Source organism: Sycon ciliatum, chromosome 1 (assembly GCF_964019385.1).
Source record: "Sycon ciliatum chromosome 1, ocSycCili1.1, whole genome shotgun sequence".
Taxonomy (NCBI): domain Eukaryota; kingdom Metazoa; phylum Porifera; class Calcarea; order Leucosolenida; family Sycettidae; genus Sycon; species Sycon ciliatum.
Window position 1 is genome coordinate 67,349,726 of NC_088643.1, and position 20,812 is coordinate 67,370,537.

Sequence of the window (20,812 nt, forward strand, 5' to 3'; positions counted from 1 at the left end):
GTGACACAAACACCAAACGAGAGAGCTTGGAAGCTCAGGGCCCAACGCTATGCTTTTTTTGCCTTGATGACCTAGACAAAAAAAAGCATAGGGATGTTATAAATTCTTTAAAAAATTCCTTTTTTTAAGAGACATAACCTGGGATTCGAACCCGCACTATCGCGCGCCCTGCATGCATCCCCCGATACACTTTGCATACATGTACATACTAATTCTTCCAAGTTGCTTCACGTTATGATCTTGCATTTGAAAGCCCTATTTGAATATGCATTGTGGCCAGCCGTCTTTGATGGTGCGGTACGGGATAGGTACGGGACAGGTACGATCGAGGGTAATACGACATCGTCTACCGCCTTGATGACGGCAAAAAAGCATAGGGATGTTATAAATTTTTCAATTCTCCTAATTTTTGTCAGGCATATCCTGGAATTCGAACCCGCACTATCGCCCAACATGCATTCCCCCATACACTTCGCATTCATACCCATTCTTCCAAGATGCTTCACGTTTAATATGATCTTGCGTTTGAAAGCCCTATTTGAATATTGCGGCCAGCTGTATGTGGCCAGCTGTGTTTGATGGTACGGTACGGTACGGGACAGATACGGGATAGCGCCAGGCGTGACACAAACAAACAAACACACAAATACCAAATTAAAGCTGTGTGGACCCTGGCTAGCGCCAGACGTTACTGAAGTAACGTCTTCTGCATAGCTACGGGAATAATGGCTTTTACGGTATCAGAGAGGGAGGGTGTTACCTTGGCATGCTTGCAGCTGCTGCTGGCATTCTTCTCCAGTGCTAGGCTGGATCTGAAGTTTTGGTTTCTCTCGCTCAAGTGGGTAATGGCCGTGAGCCTGTCAAGTGGAGCTCACTGTATTGGCAATCTGAGTGCATGGACCTATGCGTAGACTGTTGGGGGGGGGAGGGGGGGGGGGGGCATGCGTGGTGTTTACCTTGTCGCTGCCTTCTCTTTTCCATCAGCTGTGACTGTGATTGCTCTGATTGCTTGTACCTCAATGTATCTAGTTACTCTCCCCCAGCCCATGGCAATGATCCATATAATATATTATTATGTACACACACGCTCTGTAAAGGCATTATACTGTACAACTATTACGATAGGTTATGACCTTGGTTAAGTGACTGTGTTTCCGCTGTATTTCCCTACAGTGATGAGTGCAATGGCAGCCGGCAGCAACGATGTGTCTTCTCTAATGAGCAAATACTTAGCAATTGACGGTACGTTTGTGTTTTATAATGTTACTACTACACTTGTAGTATTCGTGAGAAGACTGTATAGACTGGCTGTTGATGATGTCCACTACCACTAGTACCAGGTTCAACTCCAAGTACAGCACCATGTCCATGTTGTGTATCATTTGCCACAGCCACTGGTGCAAAAAAAAACTGAATAATCAAGTTTGAACTAATGTGATGTCGCGTGAAGTGAAGTTCGGTTTTCGCAGCTCTAGATGTACAGTTGCCTATGCAAACATGTGAACACTCTGTAGAGTGTGAATACACTCTGTACTGGCCATTGTGGTATGTCATGGTCGCCCTTCGTGGCCTGCAATGTTGATATTATACCGGGACAACTCTTTGTACATGTATGTGCAGCTTGTATACTAAATATCTTGTTGTTCCGTCTTCCTACTGGCTTGCAGTGTTTGAGACGGATCAGGATGACTCGGCATCACCGCCGATATCTCCGTACGTAGCATCACCAATGTGTTTCGTGCCTGGTACTACTACTACGCCTTCAGCCGGGTTAGTGCCAGTTTTTGTTGTTGTTGTTTTCATGAGCAGTTTTTTTTTGTGATTTCTTTGTCAAACTTTCTCAATACTGGTACATGTCCACATGTGTCGTACTTCTGTGCACGAAAGCACATGTGAAGCACACGTCCGCACGTAAGCCCATGAGCTAAGAATAATATCACTGTGTGTGTGTGTGTGTGTGTGTGTGTGTGTGTGTGTGTGTGTGTGTGTGTGTGTGTGTGTGTGTGTGTGTGTGTGTGTGTGTGTGTGTGTGTGTGTGTGTGTGTGTGTGTGTGTGTGTGTGTGTGTGTGTGTGTGTGTGTGTGTGTGTGTGTGTGTGTGTGTGTGTGTGTGTGTGTGTGTGTGTGTGTGTGTGTGTGTGTGTGTGTGTGTGTGTGTGTGTGTGTGTGTGTGTGTGTGTGTGTGTGTGTGTGTGTGTGTGTGTGTGTGTGTGTGTGTGTGTGTGTGTGTGTGTGTGTGTGTGTGTGTGTGTGTGTGTGTGTGTGTGTGTGTGTGTGTGTGTGTGTGTGTGTGTACATGTGTTTGTTCATTGCTCAGGCCAAGCCCCACGGCGAATGGTGTAGTCAACTCTGCGTAGACAGGGGCTCGAAGCCTGTTGTTTTGCACCCACTTGGCATTGTGACCTTGACGATTGCATCACTGCTTTACTCCATGCCTGTTGACTTGTGTTTCCCAGCGAATCTAAGTCTGTTGATTCGTTTTATTACTTTCCCTGAACAAAGGGTATTCCCTGCTACAGTGTAGGTGCTGGCCACCACTTGCTGCTAACCCGCAACACCAACATATTGGATGTGCTGTTATCTTTTTCCTTTACGTCCTGTTATTTTCTAACCCATCGAAACAGTCACTTTGACTCCAGGACTTCACTCCATTATCAAAGGCCCGTGAGTCATGACCAGGGTGTCTTTTCTTGACATTAGGCCATGCTTGCCGAAAAGCATTGCTTTGGTAACGATGAGTTTGTCCTTCACAGAGAGTTTTATTTATTCGCCTTCTGGTCGCAATTATAGGTTGTGTAGACTGATGAACCTATCCATGGTCTTCCTGATGTAGGTGCTGGTGCACCTGGTGTGGGTGTGTGCTCATCAGGAAGTCGTCAAATACCACGGGGGAGGGGGGGGGGGATGAGACCAAGTACTGTACATAGCAGGGAGTCGTAAAATATTTTACGACTCCCTGTTACATAGCCATTACAGTGGTCCCTTTATAATCCGGCACCATTTTGTGCTACTGAAATTCTGCTGGGGTGCTGGATTAGAAGATCTGATTTACTGCTGCAGTATGCATGAAATGAACATTTGGATTGCTGAAAATTATGCTCGTTTGTAGAGGGTGCTGGATTAATGTACTCTTGGCACATTTTTTTCGAAGCCATGGTGTGCAACTCTGCATAATGACTATTTATTGAGAGCTGGAACTATGGTTCTCTCTCACTCTGCATAATGATCAAGACAGAGGATGTGCAGAATTAGTTAGTTATATTTTTATGAGTGATTTAAGGTGCTTTTCTCAGGGATTGCAGTTGAGTTATGCATGGCATTTGCAAGCTGCATGTGACAATACTTCTCTCATACCGTTCTGTACTAACATGTATACCGGATCTGTGGACGTGTGCTCAGTACTCGTATCAGTTTCCGGTATAATATAATTCTCCTAATCTTTCGTCTAGATGCTTCATCAACAGCAGTTGCTGTTTCATGCAGCTTGTCAATGGCCAGGAACTGTGCATGTGTTGAGCACTCTATTACTGTAGCATGTACTACATGTAGTATCTGAAGTCGATAACAGAAGATACCGACCATACGAAGTACTGCAAAGTATACGACCCACACTAGCCACAGCTTCATGAACACACCACAATCAGCAAACCAGCTCGGAAACCATGAATATTGAGAGAAAATAGCAAAGATTGGACTGAGCCTGCAGTCTAATTAAAAAAAAGAGTACTTCATCAAGCAAGACGCAAAACTCAACACGGATAGTGATTATGTGCAGTAGAATAAAGGATGGGGAGTTAGGGGAAACGCTATGTACAAAGCAATTCAGCAGTTTGATGGAAAGAAAGGAGGCAAGTAGTTTCGAAGCAGGAAACAAGCCTGGAGAGCAGTGAACTATTCAGAATCGTCATCGGAGTCATCATCGCTATACGCCTGAAGACCGGCCAGACCCTGGGGCTTATCATTCGATGGTGATGTCACTGGGGCCCCGGAAGCGGCCTGTTTAGCACCTGAACTAGCTGCTAGTGCTGATGGAAGCGGTTCACGCTCCTCAGCCTTGGCTGTAGAAGATACCTGCTCTTGGCTCCCATGCGTAGTAGTAGTACGGGCGCTGGATGAGCCTTCACGATCAGCACTCTCCAGTGATCGGCGAGAAGACTTACCAGACGGGTCATCGTCCAAACTCCTGTGCAGACAGGGAGAGTAAAACCCACACACCATGGATTGACTTATTTCAAGTTATTTGCGCTTGACGTCGAACCCATGAAGAGATGCTGCATCAAAATATCGTCATTATGAGGTAAGTTCTCTAGGTTGTAGGCAGTGGCTCAGCACATGTGCCATGATCCTGGCACACAGTGGCTGGCTGGTATCCAGCCACCATCACACAGTCCCAATAAGTGCATTACACAATCGTCCTGTACGACAAGCAAAACATTACCATAATTCTAAAGTAACAATGAGCTGACTGGAACAGAGAGAGAGAGAGAGAGAGAGAGAGAGAGAGAGAGAGAGAGAGAGAGAGAGAGAGAGAGAGAGAGAGAGAGAGAGAAGAGAGAGAGAGAGAGAGAGAGCGAGCGTACCGCTTCCGTTTCGTCTTGACCAGCCCCGCAAAAAGCGATGCCTGCGACTTTCCAGACTTTTTCTTTGCCTGTGCGGCAACCGACTGGAAGAGGTTGTCCCGCACCTGTGCATCTGGATCAACATGCGGTGCTTGCATAGATGCCTCCTGGAACAAGAAAGAGAAGAAATTCACAATCCTCAAACCAAAACGGTCTACATTCAATATTATTATGTCGCTGTAAATGTACTTGGGAATCATAATACATTATATTATTGAATACAATACAGGGGTATCACAGCATGATCGGCAATGGTCATGTTGCCCCGATGCTGGCTCCGTACCAGCGAGAACAAAAATCAGGATGTTGCATGGATTTTGTATACATCAGAATATCAACCTTGCTACTACCATTGTCAGTGAAGTACGTTCCCATGAGTGACTTTGATTATACAAGTGACAGTCTTGGATGCACAAGGAAGTGCCGTACGATCACTGGGGTGGGTTGCCTGTGTACTCCTGAACACAATTTTCGCACTGCATTATCCACCTGGGTATAAATCAATGAGCCATATGATACCAAACGTTCTGGCGAACGAGTATAATGGCTTGCGTGGTGCTCGCATAGTCTGGTAGCACAAGTTACTATGTTCATATGGATTCTGGTGTGTGTGTAGGGTGTGCACAAAATTACCCGGAACTCCCGCATCTCCCGGAGCTCCTCTTGACGCTGGTTGTTCTTGATGCGTGACTGATAGTCGGCCACTTTGTTGAGAAACTCAGCCTCTTCCTCTTCCAAGCCTTGCACCATCGCCTCTATGGAAGAGCGGGCATATACATATTACACGTGAAGATTTGAGGAGAGAAAACCAGAGTGTAATGGTGGTACCTGAATCGGGTGAAACACCACTCAAAGCTACTGAATAATACACCACAAGACACAATCAACAATGGAGATAGGTATCAGGAATGGGCAGTATGAAGGTTGCCTGTGCCATACACATTTGGGACCCCCCAGGGCCAGGGTAGCATAACGCCTCGCCAGGAATTGTTTTATCTCCAAGTAGACGGTACCGCGGCAAGATCTGAGAGTAGCACAAGGATCATATCCCGGCCTCCTTCTGTTTTAGCCTTTTAATCAATTTGTCACCCACTGTTCCCCTACTACAGCGATTTAGCCCTGATTGCGGCCACTTTCAGTAATAGTTAGTGTGTGTTGTATGCCCACTCACCCTGTAGGGCCTGTGTTGTATGCCCACTCACCCTGCAGGGCCTGTACCAGACCATAGTCCTAGTAACATCATGATGCATGTTACCACGTTACTGTCTCAGCCCTGTTCCCACCTGCACTTGAGTGCTAGTCAGACCTCGCGTATCCGGATCCCTCGCCATCCAGAAGAAAATAGCTGATTACAAATGTGCAGCATACGTGATGTATCCAACAAAAACCGGTGTTCGATTATCCGGTTCCTTCGCCTATCCGGAATTTTTTTTGTGGAAAACGGATGTGTGCGGTTAATTAAGCGAGGTCTGACTGTATCCTTATATTAATTACCCCATCTCTTTGTTTAGCGTAGCACATTACACAGATTACAAACCAATTCCGTGGTTGGGTGTTTCTCCTACGCCATTACGTCTAAGTTCCTCCCTAACTGTGCACCGAACATGTATAAATGCTATGTCCGTCGTCCCCTTGTCGAATATGCTGTTCCCATCTGGTTTTCTCCCGTTACAGGGGCCGTCCGTAATCTGGTTTTCTCCCGTTACAGGGGCCGTCCGTAATTACTAGATTACTTCGATCCCTTATTCATCTGGACAACTGAAGGGCATCAGAAGGTATGGGTGCTACAGTGTGATGCGAACTGACACTGTCTTATTCATCTGGACAACTGAAGGGCATCAGAAGGTATGGGTGCTACAGTGTGATGCGAACTGACACTGTCCGAGGCACTACTTCAAACACTGGAAGCCCATCAGCGCCTGCTTCTAAAGATCCTATTTAGAAAGGACCATCTCATCTCATCTCAATGTCTTTACAACCTTGCATCTTCATCTCCCCTTAGGAAAAAGCAACACGAACAACATCTCTGCCCACTTGTTTATAGGATATGATTTGCCCAAGTTCCGCGGCACCTTGCTTTGTATATCTGGTTTGTTCCCACTAGACCCACTTGCAATGCTATGTCACTGCCTTGTGTTAATCCTTCCCGGTGCCTGAAATCCCCTTTGTTCACTGCATACTCCCTATGGTCCACCCTGCCTTCGAGCCTTTTAAGACATGCACCAGTATCAAGGAATTCAAACTTGCACTTTCTCTCCACATGCAACTCACTGATCTTGTCACCACTCGTTCTCTTCTTCTTCTTCTCTCTTTCCCTCCCATTTTAAATGTAGTTTTTAGTTAGCCGTGGTTGGTTACCACCCTTCATTTCATTCTCACTATTGGCAGGCGTATGGCGAGCCAGGAGATGTTGTAGAAATAAATGAATAAATCCCAAGGTCGCTCCATGCACACCAACATGCCAGCACAGCTCTATAGCTGTTCAGTGCAGCAAATATTGCTCATGCTGCATTCAATCCAATGCACCACGTGTTCACGAGCACACATCAGTGAAGCCACAGATAACCGAAGCGCAGATAAGCGAGGGTGTACAGTACAGTATGCGGTATGTCTTACTCGGGTCATGCTTTTCATCCCATTCTGCCTGCTTCTTATCCTTCTGCTCCTGCAGTTTCATCCATAGAGGACGCCGGTCAATCGGAAGACCCTCATTACCTGTAAAGAACAAAAAAAGAGAAGAAACCCTACCACTTTACAATCAGACTCCGCTATATCCAGTCTTCTCATCAAGCAGCGGAAAATTGACTGAAGCAGATTTACGACAAACACTTTCATTACAATGCACTGCATTCCGGGCATCCGGCTCCCTCCCACCAAGAGTACATGCCCCCCCCCCCCCCCCCCAAGAGTGTGCAACTGGCTGCACCATCTTTATCCAGTGCTGCGACGGCTGACATGGTTCAATAGGCTACGTGGCCAAACAGTGCAAAGTTAAAGAGAGTTGAACCCAAAGCAGGGTTGCGTACAGCCCTGTATCTATCATGCACAGGATGCAAATAATGCGTATGGGTTTGTCATTATGATGTGAAGTCGTGCAGTCGCAGACCCATAGACTGGGGTTGCATACCCTTGGGGGTTATGTACTCTTGCTTGTACTGATCAACACGGTAACAAGGGAGAGTGGCTGGTACTTGGCAATGAAACTTTCTATTTGTTTGTAGCATGATGGTACAGAGTAGTTACGGCCGTGCTGCAGTCGTGTCACGGCAGGATAAAGTGTCTGAATTCTGAACCCATGCATGCTACGTGGAGTAGGGGAACACCTTTCTTAAGCACTGTCCCAGATATATAGCTATGCGCTCTCATGTAACATTGTGCGACTTCACAGGGCTATTGCATGGGCCCATCAAGACTCAAAGTCTCAATGGAGCCAAATCTCTTTTGCAACTGACCAGTTTTTGCATTACGCTTGAATGCCAGTACTTTGTCGCTTTCCACAAGCGACTCGAGACCCTGGAAATTAGAATACTAGTAAATCTGACTCAATACAGCAGAGTGCTGTTCAGGGAGAATTCAGGGAGAATGAGCCCATGGCAAAGCAAGTGTTTGCTTTGGTCACAGTGAGTCGCCTTTGCTGCATCTCACACTGGTTTACAATACAAGTCGTCATTTTACTGTATCACCAAGGTGATTTCTGTTGCACACTACTGCAAAAATGAAGGCTGTCCCCGGGGAAAATCGCGATTCTGCGGCCGCATTTTTCCCCGCGATTTTTTGCGATTTTTTAAAAGACCGCGTTTTCCGCGATTTTCCCCGCGTTTTGAACTTTTTTGTTGCACTACACGTACACACAGTGCACTGTTCGGTCAGCAACGTCTCATTGTGGCGGCTTTGTAATCAAATATGACGAGTGCTTACACCAGAGACTTGTAACTGATTGATTTCACTACATACTCACTGAAAATTGCCTCATATCAACTGCAAACTTGCCGCATATCAATAATATTCACCGCATATTTACCGCAAATTCACCGCAAATTATGCCATGATTATATGATATTATGCCGTGTTTTTTTTGCGATTTTTTCAGCGATTTTCCCCGGGGACAGTGAAGGGCAAAATACACACCAATTTCCCATGTTTGGGGAATTTGGGCCTGGACCAAACAGCAAAAAAGTGTGCTTTGCTTTGGTCATCATGAACGATAGGATGACGGTTGTCAAACAGAAAGTTCAGGGCCAAATCACTGTATCACTACAGTTGAACATCGATTATCCGACCACCTCTGGGCAGACAACTGTCAGGCGGTGTTCAGATAAGGCAAATGTTCCGGATAAGAAAAAACTGTCACTCACACACTTTCAGTGGTTATTACTAGCCGCACGACCTTTTTACTTTTTACTTTTCAAAATTTTCGTATTTTTTGAATGGCTCACTACATGCACAGTGCGTACTCTACGGCACGTGCGCCCAAAAAAACTGTTACGGATAATCGAATGGTCGGATAGTCGATGTGCGGATAATCGATGTTCAACTGTATGGCAATAATGGAAAAGGTTTGCGCTCACCTTTTGCACGACATGGAGCAACGAGCAACAGAAACTAACTAGTGATAATGATCGTGTATACTGGTGCAAGATGCAGTCAACATGAGTCACTATGATCTAAACAAAAACTTAGAAATGGGCTTATTCTCCCGGAGTTGCACACTCTGGTTTATGTACTCTTGGTGTGAGGCTTGAACAGTGGTGAACATTGCATTAAAAGTGGCATCAAATTTTCTTTTACTCCTCATGAATCGTAAGTCCTTTAGACTTCAATAACTTCCAGGAAAATCCACCACACCGCAGGTACATATGAAATCAGGAACGTGTAATTTACCTTCTACTTCGGTTGATTTTACTTTCTCCCACTCTTCTTGGCGTTTGTCGAGTTCAGTTTCAAGCTTGGAATCCTCTTTTATGGATTTGAACGACGGAGCTTTTTCTGTACCACCACTGGCGAAATTCATTTTCGAGGGGTTCTCCAAGCCCTTGTGCACGGAGCATCACAAGAGTACATCAACGTCTAGCAAAGATAGCACACCTCCTCGTCTATAATAATTATAGCTATCCATACAATCACAATTCAACCATTATTTTGGAATGTACATCATAATTTTGTGTATAAAAGAAAATCCAATTTTTTGCCTCTTTTAAAAATTTTGTCGTTGATTTCTTGATTTTCCATGCATCAATAAAATGGTTGCTATAAGTTTCTTTTGAGGACACTCATAGTATGGTCAAAGGACTCTTCGAGCACTGTACACGTGCTCACTCCACGAAAAGAAGAGAACAACGACGTGTAGTATAGTAGTGTCTGAAGAACTAACTATTACTTCAAGGAAGAATTAGAAAGACATGATTGATGGTAGCTACTTTTTGGTGTTTGGTTGATGCATGTGTATGTGGTCCACCTGCGGACTTGGCACTTTGGCCGGATCCCTAGAGGAGGAGAAGAAGACCAAGCTGTGTTAGACTAGAGACCAAATACAAATCTTTCTTACTGTACGTTCGGCAGTGCAGGAGTGAGTATCTACATCGCTATCGCTGTGCTTCTCTGTAGCAGAGTAGAAGCACTTGCTTGTTGAGAATGGCCGAAGAAAAATCCGATTTTCTTCGCCTTCGGGTGGTGTTACCTCGCCATGGTCAACAAACATACGTAAGTACGGCCTGCTGTTGTCGAGTTTATTTATTTCCTCAACTCGAGCTGTACTCTTTTTCCAGGTTTCTGTTGTAGTGTTGAGAGCAGTTTCTATAGCATGTACTTGTAGTTGTCATATTGTCTGTATCAAGAGTACAATCATTATGTCTAAGTAGTAAATGCTGCTCTCTGACGATCGCTGAAATGTGTGAAACATAAAGTTACAGCTACGCAGCCTTTCGCCTCTGTTGTGTGTGTAAAAAAATGTATAATTATCTGCTCTTGCCTGTATCATAGCATTTGTACATGCACACGAAAGGCACAAAAGGAAGTTTGTAGAGTCTGTCGTAACTCCGAGCTTCTTGCTCAATGAATCATCAGGTGACTTGTGACACATTCAGTGGGACAATTCACTTCTTCCACTTCTATTCGCTCATATTGAATTTTGACACTTTCTGTGCTAACAGCTCCCTTCACCCAAGTGACCATGCACATGACCACTGGGTCATGGTCACGGCATTTTTTCTGCGTGGAACCTATACTAGTACCTGCCAACCATCACCAAATCATGGTTTATATACTGGTCAAGTCCTGTGTGTCAGAACTTCTCTCAGAAGTCACCTGATGTCGTTGGGTGTTAGGGTTGGTTCACATAAGCCGAATCGGCGCCGGGAAGCACCGGCGGTGAGCCAGCTTCTGGTCCGTCCCACGTACAGTTCGAGTACTGGTGTAGTACAAAATCTGCTACCATGTAGTACAGAATTTGCCCAATGCGACGACACAGAATGCCAATTGGAGCTTGAATTCCATGTTTCTTCAGTAGTTCAGGGGACAGTGAAGGTCTTTTGGTGATGGCCACTTGGTGCTACCTTTTACTGCGGGCGGTGAAACTACTTCTACACCTTTTATGGCAATCTAGTAAAAGATGGTGTCGAAATTATGCATGCAAACGTTGATGGAGTCACAATAACTTGCGAATGTATCCTTCATATTTTGTGTTTGTTTTAGACTTTTAGTTGTATTTCTCTCAAAAGTTGCACAACAGTCCAGCAGATCATCCGACAAGGATGGGTTGGTATGCTGACTTGATTTGCCACCTTGAAGTGACTACAAGAATGACGAACGGACCTCATCTTTGGCTTCAATTTAGGAAATTGTAGGATGGGCCTTGGTTCGAAATTTTGACAAAGTCTGGATCCCGAGACCGGCTATCACTGGCACAAACGGTTCACATACCATTTTTGGTCAAAATTGTACGGGATCGGTGCCGGGGCAGATTGCAAGAGTTGGGCACTGCCCAGCTTCGCCGGCGATCGCCTGTGATGATTTACCGTATGATTTTGGCACGTATTGCACTGGTTCACATAATCACAATGCACCGGGAGAGGTTGCAAGGGGCCCACTGCCGTTGCCTCCCGGCGCGTACCAGCGATATGTGAACCAACCCAGGGTGCTTCGGATGCATCCAATGTCATGGAGCGCTCCCGCCCTTGTGTGGAGTGAGGTAAATGGGTCCTGCTGGTGCCTGGCATGACGCAGGTCACCTGAGATAGTCGGAGTGTGTGCCATTATCGTGTCTGGTTGCCTGCACGTAATACGTGTGCATGGTGTTTGTTTGCTTCTGTTTTGATTTTTCTGGCACAGGTGATTGTCGGGATGGACTCTACCGTGGGTGATATAGCATGTGAAGTAGCCTCAGTGCTCTCAATCTCACCCGAGAAGTAAGTACAGCAGTTAGCATACTAGTAGTAGCCGTTGAAACTAGTAGTGGTCATGCCGTAGTACATGACGTAGTACAGTATTGTACAGTAGTGGTGCTATCCATCATTCACCCCAGTGTCTGGAGATATGTGGATTTTGTAGAAAAAAAAAAAAAAAAAAAAATCAGAAACTAACTTGGCTCTTGGGCTTCGTGGCTGTCCTCCAGTAGTGGTGTTGTTGTGCATTGGCTGGTAAGCGAATGGCGTGTGCGTATGCCACCCTGCCATGCACATTGTGTATACTTATGCTGGCTATCAGCAGGATTGAGCTCAAGTGGGTTAGTAGCCAACAACTATCTGCATTTCATGGAGAGCAGGACCTCAATTTCCTGTTCCAAGAGTGTACAACAGTCAGTGTAAGCAGCAGTATGTTGTCTGGGGGTCCGATGTTGGTCTGTACTTTCACGAGGGGCGCTAGGAATTTTCTATGGGTGCCGGTCTCGTATGAGCGCTGCGTCTAATGCCTGAGCTGAATTCTACCAGGTACGGTGGTGCATCTTGAATGCGAGAAAGGATTTCTGATTATTTGGTTTGAGAGATTTTATTCGTATTGCTAGCTTTCCCTCTGGAGTACTCTGCAGCTTGTGTGTCAGTCGCAGGGTTCGCTCGGAAGCTTAGAGAGACACTCGCTCCCTTCCTGTTAGCAAAGCACTTGGTTAACTGAGTGAACTCAATCTGATACAGCATTTGTACATCTCTGCGTTCATTTTTACTGTTGCAGCTTGAAGATATTCACGGAGACAGGGGCTATGTGTCCACTGCACTATCATGCAAATCTGCTTCTCAAGGATGATCAGCTGATCGTAGCGTCATACGATAATATCGTCAATCAGTAAGTCAGAAGAGCATGCCGTACTCACTCGATTAGAAAGAAACCCGGGCTTCTGTTTTTCCAATGCCAATTTGGAGGAGGCCTCTATTCGAGAGGGGCTTTTATTGTTTCAATGTGTGCCGGTATTCCAATCAAATCCCTTAACACTTTTAAAATGTTCAAAGCAACTTGGCCTCGGGTTAGGTCACACTCACTGTGTCGACCTGGCTATGTGCTGGTATGTACATACGTGTACAATGTCGTGCACATGTACATGCCACTGCATGCACATGATGTTTTGTACGCACTTGACCTCACCGAACATGCACTCCCTGGTCACCCGATGCTTTGCAAATAGTAGTCCTCGCTTCTATTCTAAAGGGCCCTGTATTATTTCAAACGTTCGTTGCATTGGGGCTATTATTCGAGAGGGGCTTCTATGGAGTGAGTGCGGTACATCCTGCCGTAGGGGATGTACATGGACACTAGTACCTGTAATGTTGCCTGCTAGGAGTCTTCCTATTACATTGATGTTTGACAGTTGGAGGAATGCTTGAATTGCCATTTGCCATTTACCCTGGCAAGATGACAGCAATTTCTGCAATATCCATCGTTTTCCTTTGAAGTCATTGTACTCTTTCCTTATGTGTTGCTGTTGGGGTTTTTTCGGATAGTCCTGGTGCCGTTGGAAAGCCTGCTGGTCCTGTAAGTATGGTTGTGTTCTTTGGTGCTTGAAGGTAGTTCTGCCGACCAAGGTCTTGGTTTGTTGTACAACTTAAGTTTATAGGCTTTTGCTCTCATCTATGCACTATCGAATGCACTAGACAAAGCGAGGAGGCAATTATTGAATAGCAACTGCTACAGGTGGAATCCCGATAACTCAAGCCCCCCCCCCCCCCAAATGCCATGGAGTACTGTATATCATGTAATTTTAGGTGAATTTAAATTTCGGTATCAGGTACCTGCCAGGTTTCAGGTGTAATGTAGAATTAGGTGACCAGCCTACCCTTCGCATACAGTGCATACTCTAGTGCCTTTTAGGTGTAATCTAAATTTAGGTGCCTGAATTCTCTACCGAAATTAAAATTACACCGAAAATAACGTGTTATACAGTAACTTCTAACTGTCCTTCATATCATATCAGGATGCCACCTGCATAAGCACAGAGTACAATGAAAAGATAGTTCACTGATCCTGGCGTCCAGACATGTAGGGTTTTAGAAGCCATTTGCCGGAGCATTCGTACGGCGTGCGAGAAAGGAGGAAGTGTGGAAGCACGGCAGGGATCCAGCTAACGGTGTTCTCTGTACAGCTCGTTGTTATTTTTGTAGTTTCACGTCCACGCCGCTGCTGTTCTATTGTGTTTGAACTGCTGTAGGTGTCCACTGATCTCTACCAGCAATCAACTGCAGCAGGTACGATAGCACAGTGTGTACACTGTTAGATCCTGTCCGTGGCTGCCGCCTGTTTGAGCTTCAGTGGATCTTTTTTTGTTTGACCGTGGAGGATTTTGAATCTCTGATGGCATTGCGTGTGTGTGTGTGTGTGTGTATGTGTGTGTGTGTGTGTGTGTGTGTGTGTGTGTATGTGTGTGTGTGTGTGTGTGTGTGTGTGTGTGTGTGTGTGTGTGTGTGTGTGTGTGTGTGTGTGTGTGTGTGTGTGTGTGTGCATATGTGTGTGCATATATGTGTACATATGTGTATAATAATATGGCCTCCCTCACATGGGTTTGCTAGGTGACCGGCTTCTGGTAATGAACAAGTACATGAGGCAGTGACACTGTATCACAAGCAGGCACGTAGCCAGTGCAGTGCAGTGCTATGTCGCCTTAGATATCGTTACAGCCCTGCTGCCTGTGTCAGAGTTACAGGGAAACCTCCACCGCACTAGTTCACAAAGTGTCTGGTGGGTGTTCGCGCGCGCGCGCGTGTGTGTGTGTGTCTGTGTGTGCTCTGTACTGTGTGCCATGCAGGATGCATTGGCATGGTGACGCCGATGCCAGTTGCCGCTCATCACCATGGCTACGTGCAGCCGGCCGGCATGTTCTCTGCTGGCGGCGGAGGCTATCCCATGGTAACGCCGTCACAACCCTACGCTGGCGCTCACGTCATGACTCATTGCATGCCAACGCCCATCAATATGCACACGTCCACGGGTGGTGATGCTCACGCAGCGGCACACTCGTCAGCAGCAGCAACATCAGCAGGCAGTGGCACTTTCACACCCGACCGGCCTCCATCGGGTCGAAAGAGCGAAGTGTCCCGAAAGCGCAAGAAGAGTCTCCACGCCGGCTTGGAAGACTCCGAGAACTACACGATCGACCATAGCTTGAAGAAATCCTATCAACGTCCTAGCGCTGCCTCGCACCAGCTGTCATCAGCCGCACCGGTGCCACTCAATCTTTCTACTGAGCCTTCTAAACCCAATCCACGCTTAGCAGCTCCCCACGACCCCGGTCATATTTCCGATGCTGACGTGAGCATGGACATGCCAGAGAGGATTCCGTCCCCGATTCCACCCCAAGCCGCTGCTGTTACCAGTGCTCTCAAGAGTTCTCTCAAGGCCCATAGCAGTAAATCCAAGCAAACAGCAGGGAAGTTGCACTCGAAGCCAAACATGGCCTCTGAGAGTGAAAGCTCCTCTGACTACTCATCCTCTGAAGAATCAGACTCTGACAGTGATCATCGTCCTTCATCTCGCCAAGTGGCAACGAGCACTACCACTGCTAGAACAAAGCAGCAGCAGCAACAGCAAGCCTCGAAGATCTCCAATTCGAATACCACCAGTAAAACTGCTGGCAACAAGAAAGCAGCTACTAATTCCGGTTCAGGTGTTGCCAAGCCGATTGTGCCATCGAAAGATAGGACCTCTACTAAAATGACTTCTCAGTCTCTCTCTGCTGCTGCCAAAGGCAACAAAGATAGAGACGATTCATCTTCTACGTACTCTTCAACTGAGGAGTCAAGCTCTGAAGAGGAGCAACCCGCTTTTGCTAAAGGGTCAGTAGCAACGAAGAAAGCTGCTTCAGTAGCCAAGGTTCCTGCTAAGAAGCCGTCTTCTGCAGAGCAGGGAACTGGCAAGCCTGTGTCAGTTGTCAGTTTAGCTGCTGCTGCTGCTGCTGCAAAGAAAACACCTGCCCCTCCGGCAGAGAGCAGTGAATCGTCGTCTAGCTATGAGTCTGACTCTGGAATGGAAACGGATGATGACGCGCCTACTCCTCCTGCTCCCGCAGCCTCGGCTGTACCCGCCAAACCACAGCCACCCATGAACAAAGGTGGTTTTGCGGGAATCAGAAAGAAATCCTCTTCCACTTCCATTTCTGGAGCTGGCCAAGATTCTGAGGTTCCGGAAAGCGGCGGGGAATGTGCTCCCAGGACCACTGCATTGCCAAACTTGAGGCGAGATGCAAAAGCCAGTACTGATCAAAGTACTGCACATCCCCACAAGGCAGATAGTAAATCAGCTGTTCCTACCTCGCCACCACTGATCACGAGTCCAACAATCGTCGTGAACAAAACCAGTGATGCGTCCGATTCCTCCGAGTATGAATCCACTGACAGCGAGAGTTCTAGCAATGAGCACACACGGTCACCAGTCAAGGCGGTCAAGGCAAACACCAATCACACAGCGCCTGGTAAGAAGCCTGCTGCCAGAACTACAACTGCAGTTCCCGCGTCCAACAAGAAGGTGCAGGTCCCTATAAAGGACGAGAGCATTACTGCCTCCAGCGCCAGTGAGTCTGGGTCGGAATACGAGACACACAGTGAGGCTGAGAGTGACCGCGTTCCACCAATTGAGCCCAGTGGTAAACCGGTCTCATCAGCCAGCAAGTCCAATCCCTCAGCTCTGCCGCAGACACCCAAGAAGCGTGGCGCTACGCCTGCTCAGACACCAGCTAAGGTTGCTACTAGCCAGAAAACGCCAGCCGCTGCGAAGAAGGGAGGTGCAGCAAAGAAAACGCCGGCAGCCAAGGCCACTCCGAAGGCACCGAAAAATGCCTCAAGCGCAACCAAAGGAGCTAAGAAGGCCGGTGAGATTATTATTCAGTGTGACTTAAAACCTGAAGCCATGTTGGTGCGTGACTTCAGCCTGTGACTTGAGCCTATGACCTTCACTCGTTGTTCAGGTCTGTCTGGCCAGGTGGATATATTGAGGGGACTGAGAACCAGGTCATCACTCTGAAACCTTCCTTCTACTGCACCAGGTTGCGGTGTGTACAGTATGCTTTTAAGTTAATTACACATGTACATAGGCTGTGTTTACATGGGAACTTTTAACCCGGACCGAGTTCAGCCCGGGTTCAAAGTGCTCGGTGGAAAATGTAGGTTGGCTTTTACATGAAGAGGTTGACCCGGGTCGATTACTGATTCGGGTCGATTACGCGTGCGTGTGTGGTGTGAATTTGTGCACAGGTGGAAGTGTGGGCGGTGGCTCAAGCACTGCTGTGTCTTCATCTCGTAAGGCTACTGGCAGTAAGTAACGTAAGTGGTGGGGAATTGTTCCTCTTTGTCAAATAACAATTTTCAGCTACAGTACGGTCGGGCGCCGAAGAACGTGTCAGGGTTCTAGCCGAGCCCGTTCTTACAAGTATTTTTCGCGAACACAGCCGTTCGTTCTTATTCGATGGTACAGGTATGCATGTACATGTACATGTATGACTCTATACTGAGTGTACAGGTATGTTCGAAAGTTTACATGTGGACCGCACATGCATGTACCAGTATGAGTCCATGACTGTTGCATGGTGACGCAAATGCACACCTGCCACTTCACATGTTTTGACTGTACCATGAAACTACGGAAATGTACCATCCAAACCTGCTAGTACTTATGTAGAGTTATATTTCTGAAGTTCTGAGTGTACGATTGGTTGTTGTCTGATGATTGGTTCAGCTATGAAACTCTGAGTCGCAACGGAATTTGCCAAGGTTTTCATTGTGTGCCTGTGTGTGCATTATAGTGTACAGTACAGTTTCCGTTCTTACATGTATCTGCAAACAAACCGGCCTTAGACCGTTCTTAAAAATTGGTGAAATTCTAGCCTGGCCGTTCTTCGGCACCCGATAGTACTGTATTTACTGTTTTCCGCAAATTTCACTAGGGAGCTTTCTTCTACGAAACACATCTAAACCTTTACATTCTGTGCCGCTGTGCATAAAAGAACATGGAAAATGCATGCACTTGCCCGGAAACTGTGAGTCGAACTTTCGAAATGCCTGCTGAAATGGCCAGAACCGTTTGGTTGGCAATGCAGTGCGCTGCACGCCTGTAGTTATGTATGCATGCGAGTGCAGTGCAGCACTTTCGACCCAAGGGAAGCACAACTCATCATGTGAGAGCTCCAGTCGGGTTGAGAACTTTTCTGTCAGTACAGCCTCTGTACGGAAACAGTGTGCTGCTTTGCCAGGGTTGTCTCGGCTGCTATCACTAGGGAGGTTTAGTTCCCACGTAACGGAAACGCGTACGTGGGTGATACACGTAAAGTGGATGAAGGGCACCCACGTTGCAATGTTGTGTTTAGTCACACGGAACAAACAAAAGCATGAAGCGAAAGGCCCAAACCTGGTCAAAGACGAAGCTACCCGGGCCTAAGAAGCTCATCCAATATTTTGATTTCGTGTTTCGGAAACTTCTTCAGCTGAGCACCCTCACAGCTTGCAAAATGCGCTCCATTCTGATTTTCACCCACGTTCTGCCGGAACGTGGGTGGGCCTCCATACACGGTATGTCGTGAATCAGGAAACGTCTAGACGTGGGTCACTGAGTATCACGTGGTACACACACGTAAAGTACCCACAGATTACGTGGGACTAAACCTCCCTACTGTTGCACCCGGACAACGTCTTAGTTGTGTCTTCACTGCCATAATGCCACTGCCATGACTCCTTCAAATATCACCATTTTTGCTTCTGCATAGAGAGCCACTTGTCCCGGCTGACATGGCACAGTCAATGATGAAAATCATGGTAGGATTTCCCACGTCATGTCATGTGTGTGTGTGTGTGTGTGTGTGTGTGTGTGTGTGTGTGTGTGTGTGTGTGTGTGTGTGTGTGTGTGTGTGTGTGTGTGTGTTTGTATGTGTTCTCCACATGTACCTGGGATCAAAAGGAGAGGTTTCCGTGCATGTCTTTTAGTTTGCTATACCGGTGCTTCAAAGTACATTGTAATGTACTACATGTATTCGTATTTGATTTGACAAGTGAGGAACTTACCTGCCTGTCCCTCCTCTCCTTGGCTTTGTCCCTGCCTTTTTGCACGGGCAACTTTCTTGACAGTGGCCATGAATCCATTGTGATAAATGCCTCTCCTATGTACAAAGGAAAAGTCGGTTGCTGTTGAGAATACCAGCGAAGTTTCATGCTTTCATCAGTGGTTCGTACTTTGCATTTAAATTTTATTGTTGCTGCCTCTGCCGTCATTGTCCTTTGTGTTGTTGCTGCTGCTGCTGTTTGTTTGTTGCTGCTCCTGTTTGTTTGTTGTCACTGCCGCTGTTTGTTTGTTGTTACTTCTGCTGTTTGTTTGTTGTTACTGCTGCTACTCTTGTTGTCGTTGTTGTTGTAGATGGTGAGGGTCAGGGCCAGTTTTCATCAGCTGCCCTCACTCGGCCCGTGCGTAAGAGAAAACGTTCAGTAAGCAAGTCGACGACGCCGACACCTGCTGCCGTTGTCCATTCTGACTACAGTTTGCTAGGTGCAGCGTCCGCTGTCGACCTGACGCCGATTGAGAAAAGGCTCTTGTCGCGTGGTGCCGTTGCACTGGGCGATGTCATGAAGGACGACTCTCTGTGGAACAATAGAGCCGATTGTGCCGCCGTCGATCAGGTTGCTGAATGAGACTAGCGTATTGAGCTGGAGTGAAGGACATGTAGCATCAGTGCACATACTTTAAAGTAATATTGATTATTCTCTGTAGCGTTAGCTCTGATGCTCTAATCCTGTCCTCGTTTTCTTTCTTTCTTATGAACTGCATGGTAAATCCATGACGTACATTGTAGCTTCCTGTGTTGTTTGGTATTCTATAGGTGTTCTATACTCGTGTGTCTGGCTTGGAATGTTCTATTTTGTAAAATATTAGCCTTTCTTGCTCTGTGCTCTGCCCTTGAAATACCATCAGTTATTGTCTGCACCGATTTCCACCGGTGTATTATGCCTCCTTGGTTTCCCTTTCTTCTCTCTGGCTATTCTCTTGTGCCTTCTTGCTATTGTCCACTTATGTGGGGCTTTGAAAAAATCATGGATTACTGGTGCAATATGCTGAAGTTTCACTGTACAAATCCGCCCACAAGGACTTCCAAAATATTCCTGTCTTGGCTACCATCCCATGTCTGTGTCCGACTCAGTTGTATTTCTCAACTTCGATCCACCATAGATATGATGCATAAGTGCATCATGACCAAAGAGTCCATAACCACGTGGACTCTTGTAATACTGTAATACAAAGATTATACTCTTGGTAATGGCAAGAGTACATAACCCGGGTTATGTACTCTTGGTAATGGTAATACTGACTACATGTATATGGAACGGTCTACATACCGGTATCATAATAATTGATCACAAGTCAAAATTCTGCGGGGAAAGGTTATCCTGCGCATTTTCTGCAAGTTTTTTTACCATCTTTTTAGATATAGAGGACATGACAAACAGTTGAATGAAGGAATACTTTTCTCACTACTTGTATCCTTTACCATCACAAACTGAACGTCTTGGAGAGACATGCACTCATCTACACTGGCAAGAACATTATCTGCTAAAAGATCACAGAGCAGCTTTTCCACTGCTTTCTGTGTAGTCATTTTTACCATGTACATGTACAAGTACTCTTGTTTTTTACTCGTACGATCGTACGAGTACTGCTCAATGAAATCCAGTCGCATCACTGAAGTACGCGCCGGGCGTTGCAAGTTGCACAGCCGTAGACCTGTGAACACTGAACTGCGAA

General features: G+C 46.5%; 3 protein-coding genes across 6 annotated transcripts in view; 2 read left to right on the forward strand and 1 right to left on the reverse strand.

Moving 5' to 3' along the window:
* Positions 1 to 2,811, forward strand: part of LOC135805016 (uncharacterized) — a 12,079-nt gene extending 9,268 nt beyond the window's left edge. Inside the window, exons 8-10 of the mRNA XM_065319001.1 lie at positions 1,174 to 1,242; positions 1,668 to 1,770; positions 2,317 to 2,811. Coding sequence (XP_065175073.1) covers positions 1,174 to 1,242; positions 1,668 to 1,770; positions 2,317 to 2,356 — 212 coding nt within the window. The 3' untranslated portion in view covers positions 2,357 to 2,811. The remainder of the gene's footprint in view (positions 1 to 1,173; positions 1,243 to 1,667; positions 1,771 to 2,316) is intronic.
* An 833-nt stretch (positions 2,812 to 3,644) lies between these two features.
* Positions 3,645 to 9,762, reverse strand: LOC135805017 (PSME3-interacting protein-like). The gene is made up of 5 exons (XM_065319003.1): positions 9,500 to 9,762; positions 7,235 to 7,333; positions 5,252 to 5,373; positions 4,580 to 4,725; positions 3,645 to 4,182 (listed from the first exon to the last, which is right to left on the reverse strand). Exons 1-5 carry the CDS (start codon positions 9,627 to 9,629, stop codon positions 3,891 to 3,893), a joined length of 789 nt encoding a protein of 262 aa, XP_065175075.1. The 5' UTR covers positions 9,630 to 9,762; the 3' UTR covers positions 3,645 to 3,890.
* A 226-nt stretch (positions 9,763 to 9,988) lies between these two features.
* LOC135805018 (nucleolar protein dao-5-like) lies at positions 9,989 to 20,192 on the forward strand. Of its 4 annotated transcripts, none has more exons than XR_010551111.1 (9): positions 9,989 to 10,318; positions 11,945 to 12,021; positions 12,782 to 12,892; positions 13,546 to 13,576; positions 14,250 to 14,286; positions 14,844 to 16,901; positions 17,284 to 17,352; positions 18,789 to 18,837; positions 19,433 to 19,523. XR_010551111.1 is itself a non-coding variant. In XM_065319005.1 (9 exons), exons 1-8 carry the CDS (start codon positions 10,250 to 10,252, stop codon positions 18,824 to 18,826), a joined length of 2,481 nt encoding a protein of 826 aa, XP_065175077.1. In that variant the 5' UTR covers positions 9,989 to 10,249; the 3' UTR covers positions 18,827 to 18,837; positions 19,433 to 19,573. The 4 variants fall into 4 exon arrangements, 3 of the variants coding, with proteins under 3 accessions (XP_065175077.1, XP_065175076.1, XP_065175078.1); XM_065319005.1 differs by having other exon boundaries at positions 17,284 to 17,343; positions 19,433 to 19,573; XM_065319004.1 differs by lacking the exon at positions 18,789 to 18,837 and having other exon boundaries at positions 17,284 to 17,343; positions 19,433 to 20,192.
* Positions 20,193 to 20,812: the final 620 nt, after the last annotated feature.

Excerpts from the sequence above, each read along its gene's own strand:
- LOC135805018 (XM_065319004.1), top strand. The coding sequence starts at position 10,250 with ATGGCCGAAGAAAAATCCGATTTTCTTCGCCTTCGGGTGGTGTTACCT. Across the intron at positions 12,893-13,545 it reads TACGATAATATCGTCAATCA|TCCTGGTGCCGTTGGAAAGC; the intron begins GTAAGTCAGAAG and ends TTTTTCGGATAG. Across the intron at positions 16,902-17,283 it reads CAAAGGAGCTAAGAAGGCCG|GTGGAAGTGTGGGCGGTGGC; the intron begins GTGAGATTATTA and ends ATTTGTGCACAG.
- LOC135805017 (XM_065319003.1), bottom strand. The coding sequence starts at position 9,629 with ATGAATTTCGCCAGTGGTGGTACAGAAAAAGCTCCGTCGTTCAAATCC. Across the intron at positions 4,726-5,251 it reads GGGAGATGCGGGAGTTCCGG|GAGGCATCTATGCAAGCACC; the intron begins GTAATTTTGTGC and ends TTCTTGTTCCAG. Across the intron at positions 4,183-4,579 it reads GTCAAGACGAAACGGAAGCG|GAGTTTGGACGATGACCCGT; the intron begins GTACGCTCGCTC and ends CTGTCTGCACAG.